At 34.1% G+C, this 23,670-nt stretch overlaps 2 protein-coding genes across 2 annotated transcripts; one reads left to right on the plus strand and one right to left on the minus strand.

The window, feature by feature from the left end:
- Positions 1–214: 214 nt before the first annotated feature.
- Positions 215–10,028, minus strand: LOC133183113 (T-complex protein 1 subunit delta-like). Its single transcript, XM_061318069.1, has 14 exons — positions 9,761–10,028; positions 8,602–8,654; positions 8,404–8,493; positions 8,026–8,134; positions 6,893–7,035; positions 6,369–6,490; positions 6,032–6,167; positions 5,579–5,718; positions 4,334–4,430; positions 4,071–4,178; positions 3,306–3,436; positions 2,716–2,950; positions 878–991; positions 215–460 (listed from the first exon to the last, which is right to left on the minus strand). The coding sequence occupies exons 1-14, from the start codon at positions 9,885–9,887 to the stop codon at positions 443–445; spliced, it is 1,623 nt and encodes a 540-aa protein (XP_061174053.1). The 5' UTR covers positions 9,888–10,028; the 3' UTR covers positions 215–442.
- Positions 10,029–10,257: 229 nt separating this feature from the next.
- Positions 10,258–22,829, plus strand: LOC133183114 (denticleless protein homolog). The gene is made up of 15 exons (XM_061318070.1): positions 10,258–10,316; positions 11,512–11,597; positions 12,685–12,721; positions 14,649–14,744; positions 14,965–15,147; positions 15,421–15,486; positions 16,311–16,408; positions 16,628–16,701; positions 17,062–17,165; positions 17,329–17,433; positions 18,059–18,171; positions 18,587–18,676; positions 20,118–20,232; positions 21,607–22,493; positions 22,701–22,829. Exons 1-15 carry the CDS (start codon positions 10,283–10,285, stop codon positions 22,746–22,748), a joined length of 2,136 nt encoding a protein of 711 aa, XP_061174054.1. The 5' UTR covers positions 10,258–10,282; the 3' UTR covers positions 22,749–22,829.
- The last annotated feature ends 841 nt before the right edge of the window (positions 22,830–23,670 follow it).

Raw genomic sequence — 23,670 nt, forward strand, 5'->3', positions numbered from 1 at the left:
AGAAGCTTAAGGCTGGAGCAGGAATCAAACCTTGGACCCCTGCATTCCTAGTCAGGTCTCTAACCACTGAACTATCATGAAAAACCCAAACCACTACACATGCAAGTACCAGCATATCTGGCATGAATACATACAGATCCCTGTTTTTACAATGTTTTTACCTCCTGCTGACTCTACTAGTACTCTGTTTCAGGGTAAATCATAAATTATATAGTGAATTATTCATTTTTTATTATAAATTTGTTCAATGTTATTGAAAGCATTTGTATACAAAGGGTTATATTGGATCACTTCCACAAAGTAGTCACTTCACATTCACTCAGGATTTTATAAGTACATTCTGCAGCTCCTAATGTCCGACTGAACAATAAATAACATTGACAGAGGGCAGTGTATTAGAATTCATCCTTAAAAAAGTTATAATTGATTGTCCTTTTAATCTTTATCCTGCACAGTTGACCTGAAAAAAAAAAAAAAACAATACAGTTAGATGTCTTTGCCAGAGTAATAATTGTTATGGTTGAATATATATCATGCATCTACAGTAAATCACTTTTTATTCTCAAGAACTTTATTTTCAAGCAATTATGCAAGACTGTCTGCTCACAGAAATTTCATTTTCATAATCTTTTAAAAGACTATGTACAACATAAAACAATATTCGCAAAAAATTTTGTCTCCCTTATTATATTGTCTCCTTTATATTATACATAATAATTTCATGAAAATGAAGTGTTGTAAAAATTTTGTGATCTACAGTATTCAAATCCACTAAGGAAAACCATTCGAACTAATAACCATATGCTGTCTTTGGATGAATCTGTCTTAGTGAATAAGATGCACATTTTCTGATGTGTATACTAATGTATATACTTACAATATCATCAATTTTCATAATGCTTTTAACAGTCTCTGTTGCTAGATGAATAGCACTAGTGCTAACCAATAAAGGCTGAACAACATTCTCCTCTAAAATGTTAGTGATGGCTCCCTGAAAATGAAAATTATACCTAAATTTTACAACAACTCATAAATAAGTTTATATTGGTATCTACTTGGCATAGACATTGGTCTACAGAAATTACAAGTTTGAGAGAAAAATGCAGATGTTCAGACAGGCATTAATTATACCCTTACATAAAATCTTGTTCAATATCAGACTGAACCAAAGTTACAAAGATAAGAAGTGTACATTCCATATGTACAATATATTCTATTTTTACCCTCTGATAAGAGAGATTACTCTTGCTGAGATGAATGACTGACTCATCCCTTTAGGCCAAAAAAATTAATCAATAGTTTCTCAGGCATCGAAGCATCAGGTCAAACACTGCCGCATTGAACAATTTTATTGACATATTGAAAAGGGAAATCTCAATTTTCTATTTTTCTAAGTTGAAAAAGAAAATCGAGTTATTCCCCTTTTCATAGATGCTAATAAATACACGCTTTTATTAGATAAACATTAAATTTCTTGTTAATACAGTATTTTATTAATTAACTTTGTTTGGAATAAAATTATTCAAAGCTGAAGTGAAGTAAGCATCAGTTGATATCATCATTTTGTTGAATGACTGACATGAAAAAAAAGGTACAACACCTGCTTCCAAAAAAAAAAAAAAACCTGCCTGCTGCATTGAATTTTGAAATTTTTGGCCTGAGAAACTATTAATTAATTAATTTTTTATGGCCTTAGTAAATTGTCAAGTTCAAGGGAAGTCAAATTTCACCAAAAGGTATGGTGAATTGAAATTTTTTCATATTTTAAGAGGTTTTATTGCAACTATGTTGAGTAACTTCCCATCAGTGAGCTTTTTTCTTTGGGAGTTTGATATAGTCCAAATCTTGTGAGATTTGCCAAATAAGTTAACTTGCAAAACCCCAATATTTTTTCTGGAAAAGCCCTTAAAGACAGGGCTCAACATTAACTAAAATATCCACTTGTCCATCGGACAAGTTGCCAACAAATTTTACTTCTTCAAAGTCATTGTTTACTTGTCCAACTCAAATGCATAGAAATTTTGGGGGAAAATTCAAGAATGAAGTAGTTATACACATGTAAATAATACTGACTTGCAAAGATTTGTTTAATTATGAAACAAATATTATAAAAGACATAAAATACAGAAACACGGTCTGTAAACTCGTCTTTAACAATATCCAGTGAGGTGTGACGTTTGCGTTTCGTTATAGAATGAATTAAGGTGGGATTTTGTTTTCATATTTATAATATTCCGTAAGGGTAAAAATAAGAATTTGTGTGATTGGACAAGTGTGTCTGGAGATTGACTTGTCCGACCACAAATTGAACTCCATGGACAGGGACAATTGGACAAACGTTAATGCTGAGCCCTGCTTAGAGTCATCATATTCACAGATTAGGAGTTTTTTGCTCAATGCTTGCTCTGTACAATGGTCTTGACATTTTTGTTCAATTTATGTGGGGTATGTTAAATAACATTAAGCTTTCAACTTGCATATATTATTGTTTCATGATTAACAATTAATTAATCACAGTCAAAAGATCATCAATTTTTTGTTGAAAATTTTCAAATAAATTGCATCACCTCCATCTTTTCATAGCAATCATCTAGTAATTTTGACGCCAATTTTCAATTGCTAATCTTTGCTACTTTATTAAAAGGAATAAATTACAATTTCAAACCCAGGAAAAACAGGAGAAGTACATGTACCTAGAGCTTTCTCTGAACCTACCTTTCTAACATTGATACCAGCAGTTCTCTCCCCTTCAGCGTGTTTATTTCTCAGTTCGGTGACTGTGGCTATGGGATTCAGACCAGCATTTTCTGCCAGAGTAATGGGAATGACTTCCAAAGCCTCAGCAAAAGCTCTGAAGCAATACTGCTCCATTCCTGTCAAAGTGTTGGCATAGTCATTTAACCTCAGAGAGAGTTCTATTTCAGGAGCTCCTCCACCAGCTATTAATGCCCTGCACACAAAAATGACAAATATTTTCACAACAAAAATCAGGGAATGCAGTATTCAATACTAATTTCATTGATTATCTTGATAATTTAAGGAAATTCTGTGCATGTAAAGTATGTGTTCTTGTAAGAGCATATTCAAAATTTATTTAGCCCTTCTGTAGAAAATAGACTAGATAGCACAAGCATGGTTCAGTGCTGAAGGTGTTATCATTCATCAAAATCACAAAAATTCAGATTAATGCAATACAGATTGTCTTAAAACATCAATAAATAATCTAATGTAAAGTTCAATACACAAGCACATGTAAACTAAATGCTGAATTCCAACAACCTGGCTAGGTCTGGTTTTAACCCTACCTTTTCTTGACCAGACATCTGATGACACACAAAGCATCATGGATGGACCTGTCCGCCTCCTCCAGCACTAGTTTGTTGGACCCTCGTATTAATACTGTCACTGTCTTTCCAGGATTTGCTATTCCAGTTATCTGTTTTTTAAAAGACAAATGGTTTTTACTTGAGCTACAAAATTAATGTAAATGTATAACATTTGGCAGTGTATTTTTTTTAGCGCTTTTGGAGGAAAGCAACTTTCTCTAATTAAAGTACAACACTAAGTATCTTGCACATATACTTAACAGAACAATAAGAATTGCGCTAAATCAAATTTGTGCTAAATTTTTCAAAAAAACTTTTCCGGCATATATCGTACATGCTAAATATAATACATTTACAGTACTTAAGCTACAGGGAACAACTATCAACAAAACAATAATGTATTTCAAGATTGTACATAATTGTATATCATATACAGAGAAACTTGTCTAATCCGGAGGTTGTATATTCTGAAATTTTGTCTAATACGACGTAAAATTCAAGTCCCTTTCAATTAAATTTGATTGTTTAAAATGTTGTCTAATCTTGAATGTTGTTTAATCTGGCCAATTTCTTTGGAACCAGTGATGTCTGGATAGGACAATTTTTTTCTATATTTGACAATGAAGTTGTGTTTTAAGACTATCCTGTGTATATATTTAACAACCAAGTTCATTTTGTTTGATCAACTGGCTGAAAAATTACAAAGCTTATCTTTTATCCCTGGGGTATTAAGTAAAGACTTACTTTGACAATTTTACTTGAACCAGTCTGAACTTCTTCTACAAGGTCAGCACTTCCAAGATTCTCTGGTAAGAAGTGATCTAAGCTAGCAACAGGTCTGCATCCTATGCTCTGAAATATGACATGAAAATCCAATCACTACTTTTGGCAGAAATGAGAATTAAGAATACACAATTAATATTATCTTGAACATTTTTTTTTTATTGTACATGACACACATGTATTAGTTAATACTCAATTCTGACATACAACATGTATAATCCTACCTTACAGATGAATTCAATATCTTCCCTTTCTATATCCTTAACAACCATAATTTTCATTTTTGCCAGAAAATGAAGAGCCAAGTCACTAACAGCATCTCTGTAAGAAAACATGAATATCATCTGACTAAATCATCTCAAAGCAGGTTTCTCCATAACAAATTGTAGACAAAAATTACAATTTTCATCACTTAAATCAATGCTTAACCCTTATCATGCTTATCGCGGCAAATGCCGCGATCGGCAACTTTACGTGTCAGTGCTGATCGCGGCATAAGTCGTTTTTTGGATATCAGAATTTCCCATTCCTATTTTAAGAATAAAAAATCCTTGTACAAACTAATTTTTGTTGGTATTTCGTCATATCCGATTTACAAACTGAAACACTGTTTGTAAACCCTGATTTCATTGGTTGAAAGTACATAAGCTCATCAAAAAGACGCAGGTTGTGTTCCTTGTTTACCTCAGTTACAAACATGGTGGGAGGTATCGACACTGACGATGTATTCCTAAACAACACCGAAATAGCTGCATTTATTTTAAATTATCTCGATTATTTGATTAAGAAATTGATTGTGATGGATTTCAATATATTGGTTTTATTAATATCAATGAATTTTTACCGGAGATATAGATGTATTCGTTTGATACAGTTGTCGTTACGTAGAAGACGATAACTGGGACGTCGCTGACGTGCCTCCGAAATAAGACCAAGTAATTCAGTTCTTTGTTCCTGTTTAGTGTATTTTTTACAATTATTCAGTCTGATGAAATAAATAAACAGAGTTCCCTGAAAATTTTCTATAGTTTATAGGTTAATGAGGTTTACCTGACATACCTGTCTCACCTGAGCGTACCTGTATCACAGTATGAATACGTCTAGTAAATGGCGATGGAATATCATCGCATCAAAATTGTCATTAATTAAAAAGTCATATTTCTTTTGAAAGAACGAAATTTTACTATAGTTTTGTGTAGAATGCACTTGCATTACCTTTTCTCACCTGTAACTTACGCAGGTGGGTTTCTAGAATGAATCTGATGTTGGAGTGAAATTGGTGCCGATTTCAACAGTAAAAATTATATAAGGATTATGGATGTATCTTAAAAAATAAAAATTCTCCTGTAATTTAAAGATACCAATATTTTAAAAATGATTTAATTGTTTTATACAGCACCCTGTTATATTGATATACAAATATTATAAAGCATGATAAGGGTTAACTAAAATATACATGTGTACAATACCTTAGAACTGATTTCTGTATAAGCAGTACATTGCAGCCTGCCTTTTTAATCTTTTTAATAATATCCAGAATGTATTGCCTCTCTTCCCTTAGAACACGGTCCATTTGTGCATAGTCTGACACAATGACAGAATTGTCCATCTGAAAAACGGTAATTGTCTCTTGCAAAATTCACAACTTGGTAAAATGTATGTATTTACCCATGGAAAAAAAGAAAGTTTTAGTTTCATATCAAAACGCTGAAGTTATAAATTCATAGAACCTTTAAGTAGCTATGAATCAATACAAAATTAAGATGCCTGCATTTTTTCTTTGAATCAAAATCCCTTACTCATGAAATATACATTATCTTAAGGGTTAACAACAATTAATAGGTTTTATATTTCTTCATCAGGAATTCTTTAAAATAAGTGACTCTATTAGTTTAAGGTTACAACAGATATAAATCACATACATCAGTTTTTGGAGGAGAGATACAGAACTGTATGAGCCCAATCTTGGCCTTCTCCACTTTGTTTGGACCTCCCTGTCCCCCTCCTTTTTGGTTGAATACCAAACCATCAATGAGTTCTGTGTCTTCAATGGTCCCACTATCAAATAAGACATTCATACTATGTGAAACAAAGACAGTTGTCCTCTGCATATGAAAATCAATGCCTAGAGCAAGATTCACACTTACGGATAATAAAATTTCTAAATTAATTTCTTATCATATAGTTTTTTACTATGTCCTTCCAATCTAACCATAATCTCTCCAAAATCCATTTACTCTTCCTTATTTTGCTCCTTACCCTAGTCGTTTAACAATTTTGATGTCTCTGAGATCCACATTAGTAGCAGTGGCAGGATCTATCACTCTCATCACAGCATCCACAGCTAATGGTGACAGAAGACTCGAGTACTGTGAAACCACCTACCAAAATAAACCAAACATTATCACTAATCTGCTTACACACCTATACAGTAAAGTCGGAACTTTCATTTGACTTTACAAGTAACCGTCAAGGGTTCAATATTCACGGATTGCACTAAAATATGCAACCTCAAGGAATAATTATAGTTTCTTTCACTGCCAAATATCTGAAAAATTATGTTCGTGAAGCTACAGTAGTTAATGAAAATTGGTTCCCCTAATTTAAAATTATTCCACAGAAAATTGATCCCCCCTAAATTAAACTTATTCCACAGAATATTTGATAAATTTTGGTTCCGTACCTTTTAAAACATTGGGAGATGTATTCAATCAAATCCAGTTTAACATATTTTACTAAAACCAATCCCTCTGAGTAACATTGGGTAACAGATTGTCGGTTACCTTGGAATTCAGAGAGGTTGAAGCACTCTTTAACAGTGAATCTCTGTCAGACAGCTCTAATGGTGTACTAATTTCTCCCAGAATCTCCAGGGATTTCTCTGCAGCATTTTGGAATGACTCGGAAATGCTTGTTGGGTGAATACCTATTCAAAGTATAAATCAAAACTTTAATAACATGGATTACTCATCGAACAGATCTATGGAAAATACTATAGCTTTCTCACTAAAAATTTACTTTCATGATTTTAGCCTAGCTTTTCCAGTCTATGCAAAAGTCACCGGACCGTCGCTTTTTACCGGTAAAATTTGGTTCGGATCGGTTAAAAATTCAGGATACAGGACCAAATGTCCGATGAAAAAATAAGGCCTAAAAATCTGAATTTACATGTTCATATGGTCTTATTTTTCACACATATCCTTTATTCGATCCATTCAGCAGTAATGCATGATTAATTTAAATTTATATCAACTGTCATGATCGGTTATTTCTAATTCGAATTTCCTCTGTCATGGAATATAGATCTATAGATAGCTCATACGTAGATTCGGTTGGGTAGATTATTTTCATTATTAAACAAGAGTAACTATTATGAGTTACTTCAGGAAATAAATTATATTTTGAGGTGCATTTTAAGTTTTAGAAAAAAATCTTTGACACTGTATATTTCGTTTATGTGTCAAATAACCAGAAAAAGAGAAAATTGTATGCATTTGTCATATGTACTACCTTTTAAAAAAAACAATTATAAGTTTGTTCATTTCAATAAAATCATTTTTTTTTTTAAATAATCTGAACTCTGGATCTATTCAAGGTTCAATTTAACAGGGAGAATACCCCCCCCCCCCCTTTTTCAATCTCTGAATCATAATGATGTATGAATTTAAAGAAAAAGGTCGGTCTGGTAAGTAAATGCTTGGTCTGGTAAAATATATATTTTTACCAGACTGTATGTCCTGTAAATTTTTTTAGACTTTCGCATAGACTGCTTTTCCAAGAAAAACTTACCGATAATCAGTCTCAAAACTGTCTCCAATAGTGTTTCAAATAAGTCCCTTATTTTAAAAACTATGTTGTAATACTTAGATTTTTGCAAAATTATTTTTAGTCATAATGCTCATTCTGGACAACTGACCTTTGGCCAACAGCTTGGCACAGGCCTCTAGGAGACTTCCAGCAATGACCACAACAGATGTGGTTCCATCCCCAGCCTCAACATCTTGTGCATGAGACAGCTCCACCAGCTAATAAACCAATCAAAAGAAAAACTTCCAAAAATAAATCATTAATACATGGAGAATAACCAACATAAATTGCTACTGAATAAAGTGTAACTTTATAATATATTCCACATACTGTTTTCATACATACATACATATATATATATATATATATATATATATATATATATATATATATATATATATATATATATATATATATATATGTTTCAACATTTTTGTGGGGTTTTTTTTGGTTTGTTTTTTTGTTTGTTTGTTTTTTTTTTTTTTACCATTTTTGCTGCAGGGTGTAAAACTTGCATCTGCTTCAATATAGTTGCACCATCATTTGTAATTGTCACATCTCCATTGGCAGCCTGGATCTGTAAAATCAAAAGGTTTACTTTATCGAATACTGCATATATGCAGTTTGAAAACTTTAAGGTATAATACTTCTTTCCATTTTCCTAGAAGTTAAACCATTGTTTTACCATTTTATCCATGCCACGTGGCCCCAAGCTCGTCCTCACAGCTTCTGCCACCGCTAAAAAAGGTAAGAAGATTTTATCAATTTGTTATATACATGTACTATAATGTTAGTTTGTATATGTGTAACAATGCAATATCTTTGGAAGTCTCAATAAAAATATATCCATGAAATAATCTTTTATTAAGCAGTTATGTTCTGTGTAATGGTGATTAAGTGGATTGGCCTGGTAGTTCATTGATCGAGTACCCGCACAGTTAGCGGGAGGTCCCAGGTTCAAGTCCCAGTCACTGTCTGAATGCCACTTTTCCCCGCCTAGCCATTAAATTTTGGACCCAACAACAAACCCACGGGTGGTTTAAAAGTCTCTATAAGGTTTTCAGAGTGGATAACTTAAAAAGGGGGGAAGAAGTAATTTTATATATATGATTCCATAAGCAACTAGTAATATTATCCAATTATTTTTCTATGTTTAAACTTAAATCCTTCCAATGTAGTTGACCCTATAGAAATTTGAAGGTAATTGATGGTGAAAATGGATCTGATCTCTTGATGCTGATGATCAACAGTCATTCAAATATTGTGAGGTAACCAGAAAGTTATATTTTTAAACTTTAAAAGATAGAGTGCAACTGATGACAAGTGCATAAAAATCAAGGTAATGAAAGAAAATTGCAAGGGGGGGGGGGGGGGGAATGGTGTAGGGTAAACAGTGGTCACCTTCTCGAAAGTTCAAATATTTTTTTAAGCTTTAATGACGTAAGGTACTGGTAAATGATTTATTCATGACAATAAAGGACAACAGTCTGCCTTTCAACTGAAAAAAACCTTTTTCCTGGATGTTATCGAGTTTATGAATAAAAATTGAACTCTCAAGTTTGAACGTCAATTGAAGGGAGTCACCGAGGAATTAATGACGTCCCTTCTCCCCTGTTACACCATGTATACAAGTTTTGCTAACATTGTCTCAAGACCCTGTGTTTAAATCTGTATGACATGACAGCACACGTTACTTTCTAGAATGATCTTGTTACTCAGCTGATTGGAACATAAACAAACGTTGTATTCCTGTTAAACACCTTGTAAAATTATCAAATACTATATATTGTAAACAGGAAAATCCCTTTTAAACTGTTCTGAGTTTCAAAGGGTAAAAAACAAACCTTTAGCAGCATTAATGTTACTAAATCGTATCTGAGTAGGTTTCTCTTTATCCTGATACTCAGATTTTTTTCCACCAGTGTTTCCAGTACTTTTAGCACCAGACTTCTGCTTTGGAGCAGCCGGCATGTTTACTTCCCGAATTTACACACAGATAAGTTCCTTTCTGTTTCAATTTGCAGGATGATGGTCGATTGTTTTGGTCAAGTTTCACGTTGTTTACCCTGTGTTTCCAAATATGTCTGCAAAACTCTCGAGAAGATAACGGGATATACGAGATTTCATTTCCGATTTGATTAAATCGAAATAATCACAACAAAAATCCTATCAAATATTTTCTTTTATCATTTGCAATGTGATCATTGTATAGCTTTTATTTTAATTCTATTTTGGTGTATTTATTTTTAATATTTTTTTATACCGGAATAAATTCAGTACCGCTTTTGTGTCATATAAAATTCTGAAACGAGACTTGGCGCGGTTTTCGTGGTTGTACTGCACTGTTTAGCTTAGTAAATCAAGGAATGATTATTAAAAAGCTACAGAACCGTGGGCTTGGTGAGTATTTTGTTTCAGATTGATGCAAAACAGATTGCAAAGTAATTATATTTTGATACAATGAAAGCAAAACTTTTCATAGAAGTTATACGTAGCATAGAACTTTGCTAAAACGGGAGAATATCCTTGTTCAGGTTGGGTCAATCGCCCAAATCGGATATAATAGCCCTTTTGGGGTATAATATCCCAAATGGGATATAAATTTACAGTACAAAAAAAATATTTTTTTTAATTTGGCTATATCATAAATCCGCATCAAGATACTTATGTAACAGGAGAGGAGAAAATGTATGGCTGGACCGGGAAAGAAAGAATTCTGTCACAGTCTGGACTCTGTCCCATCAGGGACCTATATACCTGATAGGTCCCTGGTCCCATGCGGATTGAAGTTTGGATAGGTGGATCAAAGTGACAAGTGTATGCTGTGTAAAAGTTTTTTAATGTTGCAACTGCCCTAGATAGAACGTTCTATCGTTAAAATGATATTGTCCTACGGACTCGGTTTAACGATAGAATTTGTTCCATATATTGGCAATGTAGCAAAATAAACACAGGCGATTCCTCAAACTCCGTGCATTTACTATGATCAATTCAGAGAGTTCTGAATGTCAACATAGCGTTTAAATTTGAAGTGAGAAAAAACGTTGAGAAAATGAATTGAATTTTCGTCTTTATATGGATTATTTTATAGGTTAAAAGGCATATACAATCTCAAAATGGTCTGTTATGATTGATTTTGTAGTTATTTTCAATGCAACTCTTTTTGTATTCTTCAAAATCATTTCGGAGCGGATCCGCTCCTATTTGCTACGTTGCAAGTACATGGGACGTATTTGAACTGTGGTGAGGGCTTTTCCCGAGACACAGTTAGATAATTCTAACTACAACTGCCTTTGCCCCATAGTAAAACATATTTAATACACAAACAATAGATATTCAGGAGCATTTAAAGGTTTGGAAAAGTAGGTCAGTATTTTCATACCTGTCCACTCCTTAAAAGCATTGGGCCTCAGCCCCATTGGGGACTTGCCTTTGGCTCCATTACTTCAATTTAAGGAACGGAAAGGTATTCGAACATTAACCTATGCATAGTGTCCCAAATGAGAATTTACGGTACAGTTAGCTCCACCCTGTAAGACAAAGCCTAGAAAAGTATAGTTCTGAAGTGTAATTGGTATTGAATTTTTGTTTTTAGGATGTACACCTAAATTAGACTTGAGTAACATATTGGAATCATTTGAATGTTTACATACAGATGAATACCTGGGTGAAGACGATGGGGTAAGGTTTTTACTAGATTTTTTTGTATCTTATCATGTATATGTGGTAAATAACTATAGCCTCATTGGACAGGGCTCTCACACCACTTTTTGGGACTGGGGCCAGGACCGTTCAAAGTGGGAAAATATTTGTCATTTAGGGGAAAACTGGGAAATCTGGTTCCTTATCAAAGCCGGACCAGTTTACGGATATAGGTGCATGCACTAATTTATACAGTCCAATGCAGAACTAGTTTGTTTCACTTTCACTTTTCAGCCATTAAGTTTCATAAATTAAGATTTAAAAAAAAAAATTTGCTATAAAAAATTGCAAAATTTACACTTGGCTTCTGGGACAAAAGGTATCTTTTTTGCATTAGGAATGGGGCCATTCAACAGTCCCAATTATAAAGAATCGAGAGTTCTGTTCAATTTTGGGGGCTTAATTCTAGTTTAACAGTTGCAGATTGAGTTTTATGACTGACACACAATCAAAGCCCCAAAATATATATAATATATATAATATTTGCATTTAATATCTAAACAAATATTTTCATAAAAATGCTCAAAACAACCAATGCAAATTAATTAAATTCTCAGAAGAGATATGACATAACAGTTACATTAATATGTTAGGAGTAGAGTATACTAATTAATGATACTGTCTAGAAAGGAATGAGAGCAAAAAATGTACTTGGCGTGCAGAGACTAAAAATATGTGTTTTATATAGTATACAACTGTACATGCAACATACACCTGTACATGCAAAGATGGTTCAGAGACTTCTTAGGAACTGGTACTCAAGGGAATTAATCATGAGCAAATATGATAATAGTTCTTTGTGCAATCTTGTATCTACATATTAAGAAATATCCTTTTTGTGTTTGTTTGAGTTGTACAGTCTTCTTGTGTTTTTTGATGGGGAGTTGCCTAGCGTATGTCAATCTTCAAACTGAAGACATTCAAACAGACAGGAATTTCAATAGTACTGTTGATGATTGTACAGAAGCAAAGAAGTTCATAGTCTGTGTACTTCTTAAATGGAAATGATTGCAGAATTTTTTAACAAATGCATAACTTTTCAATCCTTTGTGTTCTACTTTTTTAGGCTTTGGTTCCCCCTCTTGCATGTGAGTTCTGTAAAGGTAGGTCTATAATATGTACAATAATGGAGCATTTAATATGTAAGTTAAAAAGGAAATCATTAATTGATTTAAGAATTTTCACTCTTTTTTCAAGGGTAATGAATGTATATATGTAGGACTCCAAAGTGCAATGGTCACGCCAAAGTCCGATTGGCTGCGCCAAACCCTGATGGTTTGACACGCCAAAGTTCTATGGTGCGGAAAAACAATTAGCGTTTGTGATGTCATAGTACTACTGCGCAAAAATGCATGGCTGGGCCATGCCAAGGGTTTTAAATAAATACAAATATTTTATTTAATGCAAGACTAACCTTCACCTTTTGGATAGGTGCGAGACTAATCCTAATCAGTCGAAAAATGTGTAACAACTATAACCTAAATATATTGGGTAGGTGCTGGACTAACCCATTTCAGTGGAATAATGTGCGAGAACTAACCCTAAATCTCTCAGGTGGGTTCGAAGTAACACATTATCAGTCCAATAGTGTTCAAGGACTAACCCTTATCAGACGAGTGGTGTGCGAGGACTAACTCATATCTCTGGTGGGTACAAGCACTAAGCAAAATCAGTAAATTATATGTGAGGACGAATACTGAATTATTGACTTTTGAATGCAGAACGATGGCGTCATGGATTGCTCTCAGACTATTGTAACGTCATAATTGTTGATGTTTCTCCGCACCATCGGACCTTGGCGTATCAGACCATCGCATTTTAGTGCAGTGCGTCTCATTGGAAACGAGCCATCGGACCTTGGGGGACTTTGGTGTCCGTAAAGACAGCAAGCCATTGGGGTTTGGCGCAGACCATCAGATTTTGGCATCACCATCGGACTTTGGAGTCGTACATATATATTCATCAGATCCAATTTTTAACTATTTTATATTCAAATACTTACTGAACAAAGAAGATAACATATGATGTTGTTGAGGTAAAGATCCTTACTACTAATTTACTGTATAGGGGATTAATTTCATGGGTTATAATTTTCACTTTTTTCTCTCCTTTGCTTGGTGAATTCGCGGAATCGGTATATAATTAAAGTTACCTCCCTTGTGTATATCCGTTTAATCCATAGCATAGCTAGAACAGCATTAATCAGCATTATGTATTCACTTCACGAACAACAGGGTAGGTTTATTTAAAATAGTTAGATTTAATAATTAATTGACGTTTAAATAAAACAAGTGCAATTATCAAAATTAAAAGTCCTTGACTATAAATGTTGAATGACTTTCCTATATGCTATTACGATGAGTGCACGTACACCCCAAGATCTTCTTTCTGAAGGGATAATACATTGCCGTGAAAAAAAAACCACTGGACGGTAAGAGATGTGTTAATGTAGATCGATGAAATAATATCCTTCCACATCTTCAGCAAGTTCAATAGTTATTTGTATGATTTTTTAAAAACCAAAATGTCGATAAAAACTAATACGCATCATAATGCAAGTAACAAATACATGTGGTAACATAGTTACGCACGGTAATCAAAACCCATGACCCACGTGTTTTGATTGATGAAACATGTAGTGTTGGATATTAAAACATCATTTTAACAAATACAGGTTATTATCTGCTGATTTGAATTAAAGTAAAGCATGATAATTAAAATGATTGAATGACAGGTACGACTCGTAATAACTGAAATGACCATGTACTGCAAGTATATATACCTATCGTATTCTATTCTCAATTTTCCACAATAGCATGGAGGTTATTGAAAACTTATTCACTGTTTCTTGAATTCACGAATTTATTAACACTGTGAATATAGCGAATACTAACACCCCGTATTATTTTCCCCCTAGACAGTACTTATATGTGGGGCAATGTTAAGCAATATCTTCAATTTTACAGTCAGACCTTGTTATTATGAATTCGATGGGACTAAGATTAAACAAAATTCAATTGTATTTTACAGTGAAATCAAGAGGACATATTCTGGCTGTAGTTGATGAAAATGGCTTCATTGTTATTTACAATACAAGGAAAACTGGGCAGACGGCCATTGTAGATGGTATGTGATTTTCTTTCTAATTGTTATAATTTTCAGAAATTTTTTGTATCATTTAGGTGAATAAATATAAAAAAGATATATTTTGCAAATATTTGTACATTTAGTTTAAGAACAAAGGTGACCATTTTATGTATAAAAAAAAATGTAGCTGTAAATGAGAAAGAAAATTTTAAGAAAATAGGGAAAATTCTAAAAGATTACAGATTTATGTGATATTCAGATTGGCAGGCTCATAATAATGCAGTGTTTGACATGACCTGGGTTGAAAATGAGGAGAAGATTCTGACGGCCTCCGGTGACCAGACAGTGGTATTATGGGATGTAGAGAAGCAGGAGAAAATCGACACATTCCGCGGCCACACTAGCTCTGTACGATCAGTTTGTGCACAGCTTGGAAGCAGTGGTAAGTAGAAATGGAAACTTGCTTGTTATTGTCTATTAAGGAAGGATGAATTGTGTGGACAGAATTTCTTTATTGCATAGTAGTCTTTGAATTCTTAATATTTCAACTAAAACTTTGCTCCAACCTACTTTGTAATGTCTTTTTCAAGGTACTACAGAGAGAAGAACATGATGATGTCTGAGTTATTCTATTGATGTTTGTGTCGTCAATATTTAGTTTATTTCTTGAATCTTTTTTACCTTGTGCTTTTATTTTTCGATTTGTTGCTTTCAGCTGTTTTTGCCACTGGTTCAAGAGATGGTCATATCATGATATGGGATGCGAGATGTAATAAAAAAGGTACTGTCTACCTTTTGTTAATTTCATTAACCAGCAACCTTTTACACTGTCAAAAGAATGCTATTTGCTTTCTCTAACTACTTGTCATTTACTAGAGCCACCAGTCAAATATTGGGACTTCTTGACTCAAGTTTGTACTAAATAATGTATATGTAGTTTGTAAGTTGTAAATACATGTGCATTCAGTTTTTGAACAACTTAATTTGAACTGTGGACAGTAACAGTCCAGGTTATGAAGAAGTGTTTTTCTTGGTACTTGTAGTTTTATTGTGTTGCTGGTATTATATAAAATGGACTCGTAGTTCTGTTTTATCTGATATCATGTAATGTACATATGCAAATTGTTTGTTGATAAAATTTCTGAAGGTCATATCTAGAGGTTTGTGTTCAATAGCTCATAAAATGTGGGGAATTCTAGAAAAAGGTGTTGAAACTAAGTGTCAAACACAAAAGAATCAGTTGCCCAGAAACAAAAGAACAATGAAGAATTAAAAAAAAAATGTTGCATAAAATGTATTAATGGGGAATAATAACATTCTTGAAAAACTGTTGGAATCTTATGGGGGGTTTTTTTATGAGGCCCCTATGATTTTTATTTCAGGAGCCCAGATGGTCCCCTCCCCCCCCCACCCCCCCAAAAAAAGAGAAAAAATTGCATTCCTATGACACTAAGAATGTGCATGTTTGCTTCCTATATTGATCTTATAGAATGCTGTACTTGGTATCAAATGGTTTTATAATGGATACTCTCTACCAGTACTTATTTTCAGACCAAGCACCAATCTGGTCTCATTTAACAGAAATGTTTTTCTTTAAATCTTTAGATGGCCATATTTCTCCTGTAAACATCATCAGAAATGCCCATTCAGTTTCCCTACAGTCTGGGTGCAAGTCTCGATATAAAAAGCTTGGACCATCCAGGGTATGTGAAAGTATACAGAAGTGCACCTCATACCATACTCATTAAAAGTCTATCTTAACTCTTATAAACACATTATCTTCCTTTGGTTGACATACACATGTATATCTAAAAAAAAAAATTCTGTCACCATTATAGGATAGCCAGTGTAAACTTTTTCAAACACATTGTCTTCCTTTGGTTGACATACACATGTATGTATAAATTTTTTGTCAATTTTAGGATAGCCAGATGTCTGTGACCGCAGTGCTTTTTCAGACAGACACAAATCTCTTCTCTGCTGGAACTGCAGATGGGTAGGTATAGAAAAGATTTTTTTAGAAAGTCCATTGGATGGACATGTTAAATATTATGATATTTAAGGTCTTGAAGATGCAGGGGTTGGAGTGAATGGAAAATATTCTGAATCCTAATGAATTTCTGATGACATTCAACAACTCTTTCTTTTTCCTTCTGGAATAGATATCTAAAATTTAAAAATTGTATTTTTGCTCTTTCCCCAATTGTTTTAAATTGAGGATAATTTACAATCAGCAAACATATTTTTGCAAATATAAAAAAAAATATTTTTTGATTTTATGAATTTCTTGTGTTGTTGTTTTACACCATCTTTTGAGCTGAATTTTAAGATTAATTTTGAATTCATGAATTTTTAGATGCATTAAGCAGTGGGATTTGAGGAAAAACTTTTCTATTTCAACCTCTGAGGCTTTGCCAAAGGGAACTCTAGCCTATCCAGGCCTCTCCAAGAGAAGTCATGGTAAGACGCCTTATTCTCCATTCATTGGATTGTAATAATATTGTTCAGTCATTATTTTTATTTTTTTTGGTACTTTTTTTCCCCTTTTTTAACAGAAGAGAATTTCGGTACATTTTTCATAGTGTCTGACCATCATTTTGACATTCCAATGTTTTTATTACAGGGTATTCCAATTTAGTGTTTGATTCAACTTCTAGTCAACTCTTTGCCAATTGCAGAGATGATGTCATCTATCAATATGATGTCATCAACTTAAATCCAAAACCAGGTATAGTGATCAAAATCTTAAAGCTTTGTCAGAGGAAATGCCCTCACCTGATTTATTATTGTGCATATATATGAAATGGCAAGTAACTGTTGGATAATCATTTTGACTTGCATGCTATGAGTATTCCTGTTCAACAATTGAATGGACATTTTTAAAATGTTCTGTAGCATTTTTAAGAAATCTGCAATTTACCGAGTTAAGTCCTTCTCTGAACCATAAGGCTCATATGCTTATACCCAGTTTCTGTGGTGCTAAGTTGATGAGAGTCATTGACTTCCAATGGATGGGACACCAGTTCATTACAGGCTAAACCCCCCCCCCCCCCCAAGCATAAGCTGTACCCATTTCAGCTGGATGGACTGAGACTGCACAGATAAAGTGCCTTGTTTATTGTCTAAGAACAAAGTACACATCAAGTGCCCACAGTGGGGCTTGAACCAGCGTTATTTTGGTTACTGTCCAAACACCTATGACCAATGAGCCTGTGCTCTACTATGCAATTTATGCAGAAGAAATATTGCTACACCAGAGCAAAGGTTGACGTTGGTCAATTGAAAGTTGACTTTATTAATGCAAGTGGGTGGACTTTAGAACATGGTTTTCATAAAGCAATGATATTTTTCAGTACACTGTTACAGAGGGCATCAGAATGGCTCCTTCTTCATCAAAGCCTGCCTTAGTCCAGATGACGAATATCTCCTCACAGGGTCCTCTGATGAAATGGCATATATCTATAAGGTGAACATTGAGTATTACTTACTTTTTGAAATTTAAGACATTTTTTGGTCAGAATTTTGTATAGGTGAGAAAATGTACAATTAAATTTAAATATAAATAAGTCACCTGTCAACTTATATTGGATCTTAGTTAAACATTGTTTCTATGTACTGGTATTTGTTTTATGTTACATATTTTACAAGTAGCCATGTGTTTTTCTATGGTCACCTGTCTGTCTGGTCTTCTTATGCATGTCCCATTGCAAATTGAGTAAAATTTGGATTTAATATTAAGCTTATGTATCTTATTTCCCATGGCTTAATAGTTTATGTTATTCAAAAATAGGCGTTGCCTTTGTGGTCATAAAATGTGTAGTGGTGGGTAAGGATGAGAGATGAAGTATCTGTAAATGTTAAGTATTGCATGTTCTTTATAGATTGGGAGTCCTAAGCAGAGTCCAATTGTTCTAAAAGGCCACAGATTGGAAGTGTCAGATGTTAAATGGTGTCCAACAGAATTCTCAAAGGTTGGAATAGCAAATCATATGTTATATTTACATCTTGTTTACTTTTGTTCTTAGAGAATATAAAATATTTGAACATAAATTGTCTTAAGAACCCTCTCTACACTGCACACTAAAGAGTTCTGATTCTATGGTATTTTTCTGCAGTTAGAGTGATCTGCCCTTAGATCTAAATTCAAAAAAAAAAGAAATTTACAGTATATTACTCAATTTGTAATCAATTCAAGTATTCTTAACATTTTAAAAGGGCTAGATAAATAAATTGAACATTTTATTCACATGTATTGTCTCTATGGAAGTAAACAGTAGTGATTTCTATTCACTGATACTGTGTTGTGTTTGAACATTCTTCCTGGGGGAAAATGCCACGTACCATATAGTGAAAATTAAATTGATAAGCTCAATATTAACACATTTATACAATATATTTTTCTCAATGTCCAAAAACCATTTTGCACTGGTGTAGAGAGGGTCCTTAACATTATATAGTACAGGTGACTCTCGATCTCTCGAAGTTCAAGGGACCGTAAGAAAAGTTTGAGAGATCGAGGGGTTCGAGAGATAGAAAGTGAATAAAATCGGAATTATCAGTTCCGATCATCATTGTTCTACTATTATAAATACCGGACATACATGTTGATAATGTCATTGCACATTTTCATTCGTATTTTACAGGTAATTCACTAGATTTCAACAACAATTATGTTGAATAAATAAAACGATCTCTTTAAGTTTCAATATTTATTTGTTCTCATTTCATGAAATTACATGAAAACTGAACAGCAATCGGGGGGTGTGGCACCCCACCCCACCCCCTCCCGGGGGGCTTGATCGGGTCCTTCACCAGATTTCTCGTATTAAATCGGTATTCAATTCTTGAGATAGGGCTTCTCGTGCAATGTTTGTCATACTGGGATTATGTAGACTCTAATAAAACTTCATAATCTATGGAAAATTATTGACGCGCCTCTTAAATTATTTTCTAAAAATTATTGTCTCGCTGTCTTTAAAGTCAAAATAAGTTGTAAAGCAATTCCTTTATAATTTACCAGTTATAACTAATTTTAAAACACTCGGATGCTCACAGGTATAGTGGCATCTATGTAAACACCCAATTAAAACCTCCATGCCAGCCCCAGGCGTTCACTGTTATCCAGGTAAGTCCAAGCTGCATTAATTTTACGCTTGATTGGAGTGTACACGCGCGCAATCAAAACTTCGAGAGATAGAGAGTAAAAAACAATGAAATGTGTGTAACGGGACCCAGGTCTTGGTTCGAGAGATAGAGAATTCGAGAGATTGGAAATTCGAGAGATCAGAAGTAAATTTGCTTAGTTATATAGTGGAAAAAAACGGGACCGGGGGTTCACTTCGAGAGATCGAGAACTTCGAGAGATCGGAGTTCGAGCCCTCGAGAGTCACCTGTATTTTTGCTACATTGTAGATAACCACACTCTCTGATGACAACACTATGAGGATTTGGCGCCTCCATCGTAGACCATGGCCTGCAGATCCTGGGGAAGTTACAGGAACTGCAGAAAGAACCCACAGGGAAATAGGTATATACTTACAGTGCAATAAACATTTGTTCCATTTTCAGTTATATATGTTCATTTTTCCTAGAGATCAAAGATGAGGAAACATAGTGGTTTTGGTCTTTGTCAAGTGTCCACACCTTTAGTCTGGGCCATGTACCGTATATACTCGTCTATAAGTTGGTTTTTTGGGAGTTAAACTTTGGTCCAAAACTCTTTATCCGACTTATACGCGAGTTATAAAAAGATTGGTATTTTAGCAGGTAAATCCTTTTAATTTAAAGCTTAAAAAATACAACCGACTTACATGCGGACTGGCTTATAGGCGAGTATATACAGTAATTGAATGTTTATCAGAGGAAGACTTGGGTTAAGGTTCCATATCAAATCATGGTCATTCATGGGGACAAAGATGAAATTTTAGGGTGTAGGATGGGGAATTGTTATCAACAGACCTTTTTTTGTTTTAATCAATTTGCAGCTGCACATAAAACTCATCTGAAGTGGTCCTTTTAGTACTTTTATGCCAACAGATATTGAACCTAAAGTAGACATGTTTATTTTAGCTAGATTTATTGAATAATACTATAGATTTTCTTAATATACGTAAGGAATAAATTATAGTTCTGCAACAAGCACCATTTGTGAAATACAGTGATTTTTATGGTGCTGAAATATGTGTAAAAACTCCTGATTAACAGTCCACTCATGAATTCATATTTTCATGATTTGGCGTCAACATGTTATTTCACATAAAGTACTTGCATAAAATAAGCAATCTACAATATTAATAAGGGGATGGAGTGTAAGTGAGCTCTGTGATCAAAGATAGCCATCCACCTTTGATAAATACATGTAATTCAGGGGTTGAAATTTTCCTGGAAATCCCACTAGCCCAGGGACTACTGATCAGTAAAAAAATTACTAGCCCCAACCTCAAACTAACTAGCCCAACAATTCTTTTTTTTATGCAAAGTGAAAATGTAAAAATTTAAAGTTTCAAATGCTTATGTGACAGAAACAAATTGAACTTTCTCAGTCAAAAGAAACCAGTCTACATAGAAAAAGAACGTAAACTGATGAGATTTTTTTTTTCCATTCAGCTAGCCCGATGGACTATAATTATATTTAAATTAGCTAGCCCGAGTCTTAAAATGACTAGCCCCGGGAGTCGGAATACCGTATATTTAAACCCCTGTAATTTTACACTTCTTAATTCTTCTCCAGTGCCAAACATGACACATTTCTGAAATGAAGTTATGTTGAATAAAATAAGAAAAAAACTTCTCAGAGAGAAAAAACTTTTCAGAGAGAAATATCTGTAAAATGAATGAATTAGTAAATGATATAACAGATTCTCCTTGCATTGTCCTTTTGATTCCATTTTCTGTTTTGCAGGTGTATCAGCTGATGATCTGGAACAGAGAATTGCAGAGAAGATGGACCAAACATTGATCTCAAATGTAAAAACACCTGTCACAAGTGATTCTGCTATCACCCCAATGATTTCACCCTCCATTAAAACTTGGCTATCTAGGAGTAATCGAAAGACACAAGCCAGTAAAACTCAAGGTCATAAAGCATCTGGTTTAAAGGACTCCGAAAAAGATGTGTTCAAGAATGGTGATGAAAACACTGAGCATAGTAAGAAGTCAATATTCCAAGGAAACCGACTACCATGCAAGAGAAAATTGATCGATGACGATGGTGAGGATAGCGGGTCATTTGAGAGATTCACTAAGAGGCAGAGATTACAAGACAGTCCTAGGAAAGTAACAGAGATTAGGAGCCCTAGAAAACTGGAAATCAAGCAGAGTCCTAGGAAGGCAGATCACGCACGGCAAGTTTTCTGTGACTTTTCTATCCTGAAGGACAAAAATGCTAGTGCTGTAAGTGAGGGTTCACGACTGTTACAGAGGAGTCCATTGGCCACCAGACCAGCTCCATTGATGAGAAACACTGTTGTTGAGGCACAACTCTCAAAAGATGTGGGATCTGTTTTGTCACCAACTGTGAATTTACCCAACTTAGTGAAAGAAGGTAGTGTTAACAAGGTTAATATTTTCTATAAGCAAAGTGATAAAGAGAACAGTCCTCAGAAACTCGATTGGTTGTCACAGATAAGGCAGCAGAAGATGGGTAGTAATGGTGAAACACTTAAAGGATCACCGAGGAGAGCTTTATTTGAGAAAATATCAGAATCACCAAGGTCCAAAAGTTCCCAGTCTTCAGCTTCTTCCTCTCAGAGCAGCAGTCAGGAGGAAATTAGGTCACCTGTGGCAAAGGTAAGCATAAACCATTAAGTCCCCCAAAATATATCTATAAATGCACATTGGATTTACATGGACATTGTATACCTGACAATTGTGTATCTTTAATATCAAATCATTTGTTTGTATTTTAAAAGCATTATTTCATTTTCTTTTAACCATAAAAAAAATCTTTTCATATTATAATTAATTTGTCTGAATCTTTACTCCTTTTTTTTTCAGGGAATGAAGCCACTTCATGCTTACTTCAAAAGAAAGGAAAACCAATAAAATGTTTATTCTTGTTTTTCAATGAAATCAGATTCTATTTTTTTACTACTGTTTATTTTAAGAATTGTGCAATAAAATATATCCTGGATATACATTTAAATGTTGTGTACAATCCATATACAGGTACATGTATTCACTTTAAGGGTAGATGGAGGGATTAACTGACATGACTGCCATTGGCTTCTGTGTCAGGGATACTCAAAAATATTCAGACCCGATGGAAAATAGATCAGTTGCAGCTCACTTCTATTTGGGCATCCAAGTAATTTTTATACCCCCGCTCCGAAGGAGAGGGAGGTATACTGTTTTACCCTTGTGTGTCTGTCCTTAACAAATTTTCGTCGCAGTTTTCTCAGCAACTACTCATCACAGATGCTTGAAATTTTAGCACAATCTTTGTTTAGGCATGCCAAATGGTGGGATTTATTTTTATATGAATTAGATATCAACTTCCTGTATATCCGTGCGTTTGTCCATAACAAATTTTTCGTCGCAGTTTTCTCAATGACTAACTCATCACGGATGATTGAAATTTTAGCACACTCTTTGTTTAGGCATGATAATGGTGGGATTCATTTTTGTTTAAATATGACGTCAACTTCCTGTTTATCCGTGCATCTGTTCGTACCAAATTTCAGTCACAGTTTTTTCAGCAACTACTCAGCGAAGATGCTTGAAATTTTAGCACAATCTTTGTTTAGGCATGCCAGATGGTGGGATTCATATTTGTACGAATTCAGTGTCAACATGAGAGGGTAACCGTATATTCACATCATAGCGGGGGTATTACTGGAGCATTTGCTCACAGACTTGTTTGGATAAGTCCTCTATCAAGTAAACAACAATTCCAAACTTAAGATAAAGATACTGTTGCCTCCAACCTACATATTTATTGGAAGTCGGCAAGGTTTTTTAGGGTCTG

This window comes from Saccostrea echinata, unplaced genomic scaffold (assembly GCF_033153115.1).
Source record: "Saccostrea echinata isolate AGI-Se365-2 ecotype Australia unplaced genomic scaffold, CSIRO_AGI_Sech_v1 ptg000009l, whole genome shotgun sequence".
NCBI classification, from domain to species: Eukaryota; Metazoa; Mollusca; class Bivalvia; order Ostreida; family Ostreidae; genus Saccostrea; species Saccostrea echinata.

Excerpts from the sequence above, each read along its gene's own strand:
- LOC133183114 (XM_061318070.1), top strand. The coding sequence starts at position 10,283 with ATGATTATTAAAAAGCTACAGAACCGTGGGCTTG. Across the intron at positions 17,434-18,058 it reads CAACTTAAATCCAAAACCAG|TACACTGTTACAGAGGGCAT; the intron begins GTATAGTGATCA and ends GATATTTTTCAG. Across the intron at positions 22,494-22,700 it reads TTAGGTCACCTGTGGCAAAG|GGAATGAAGCCACTTCATGC; the intron begins GTAAGCATAAAC and ends TTTTTTTTTCAG.
- LOC133183113 (XM_061318069.1), bottom strand. The coding sequence starts at position 9,887 with ATGCCGGCTGCTCCAAAGCAGAAGTCTGGTGCTAAAAGTACTGGAAAC. Across the intron at positions 8,494-8,601 it reads CACGTGGCATGGATAAAATG|ATCCAGGCTGCCAATGGAGA; the intron begins GTAAAACAATGG and ends TTGATTTTACAG. Across the intron at positions 6,491-6,892 it reads CAACCTCTCTGAATTCCAAG|GTGGTTTCACAGTACTCGAG; the intron begins GTAACCGACAAT and ends TTATTTTGGTAG.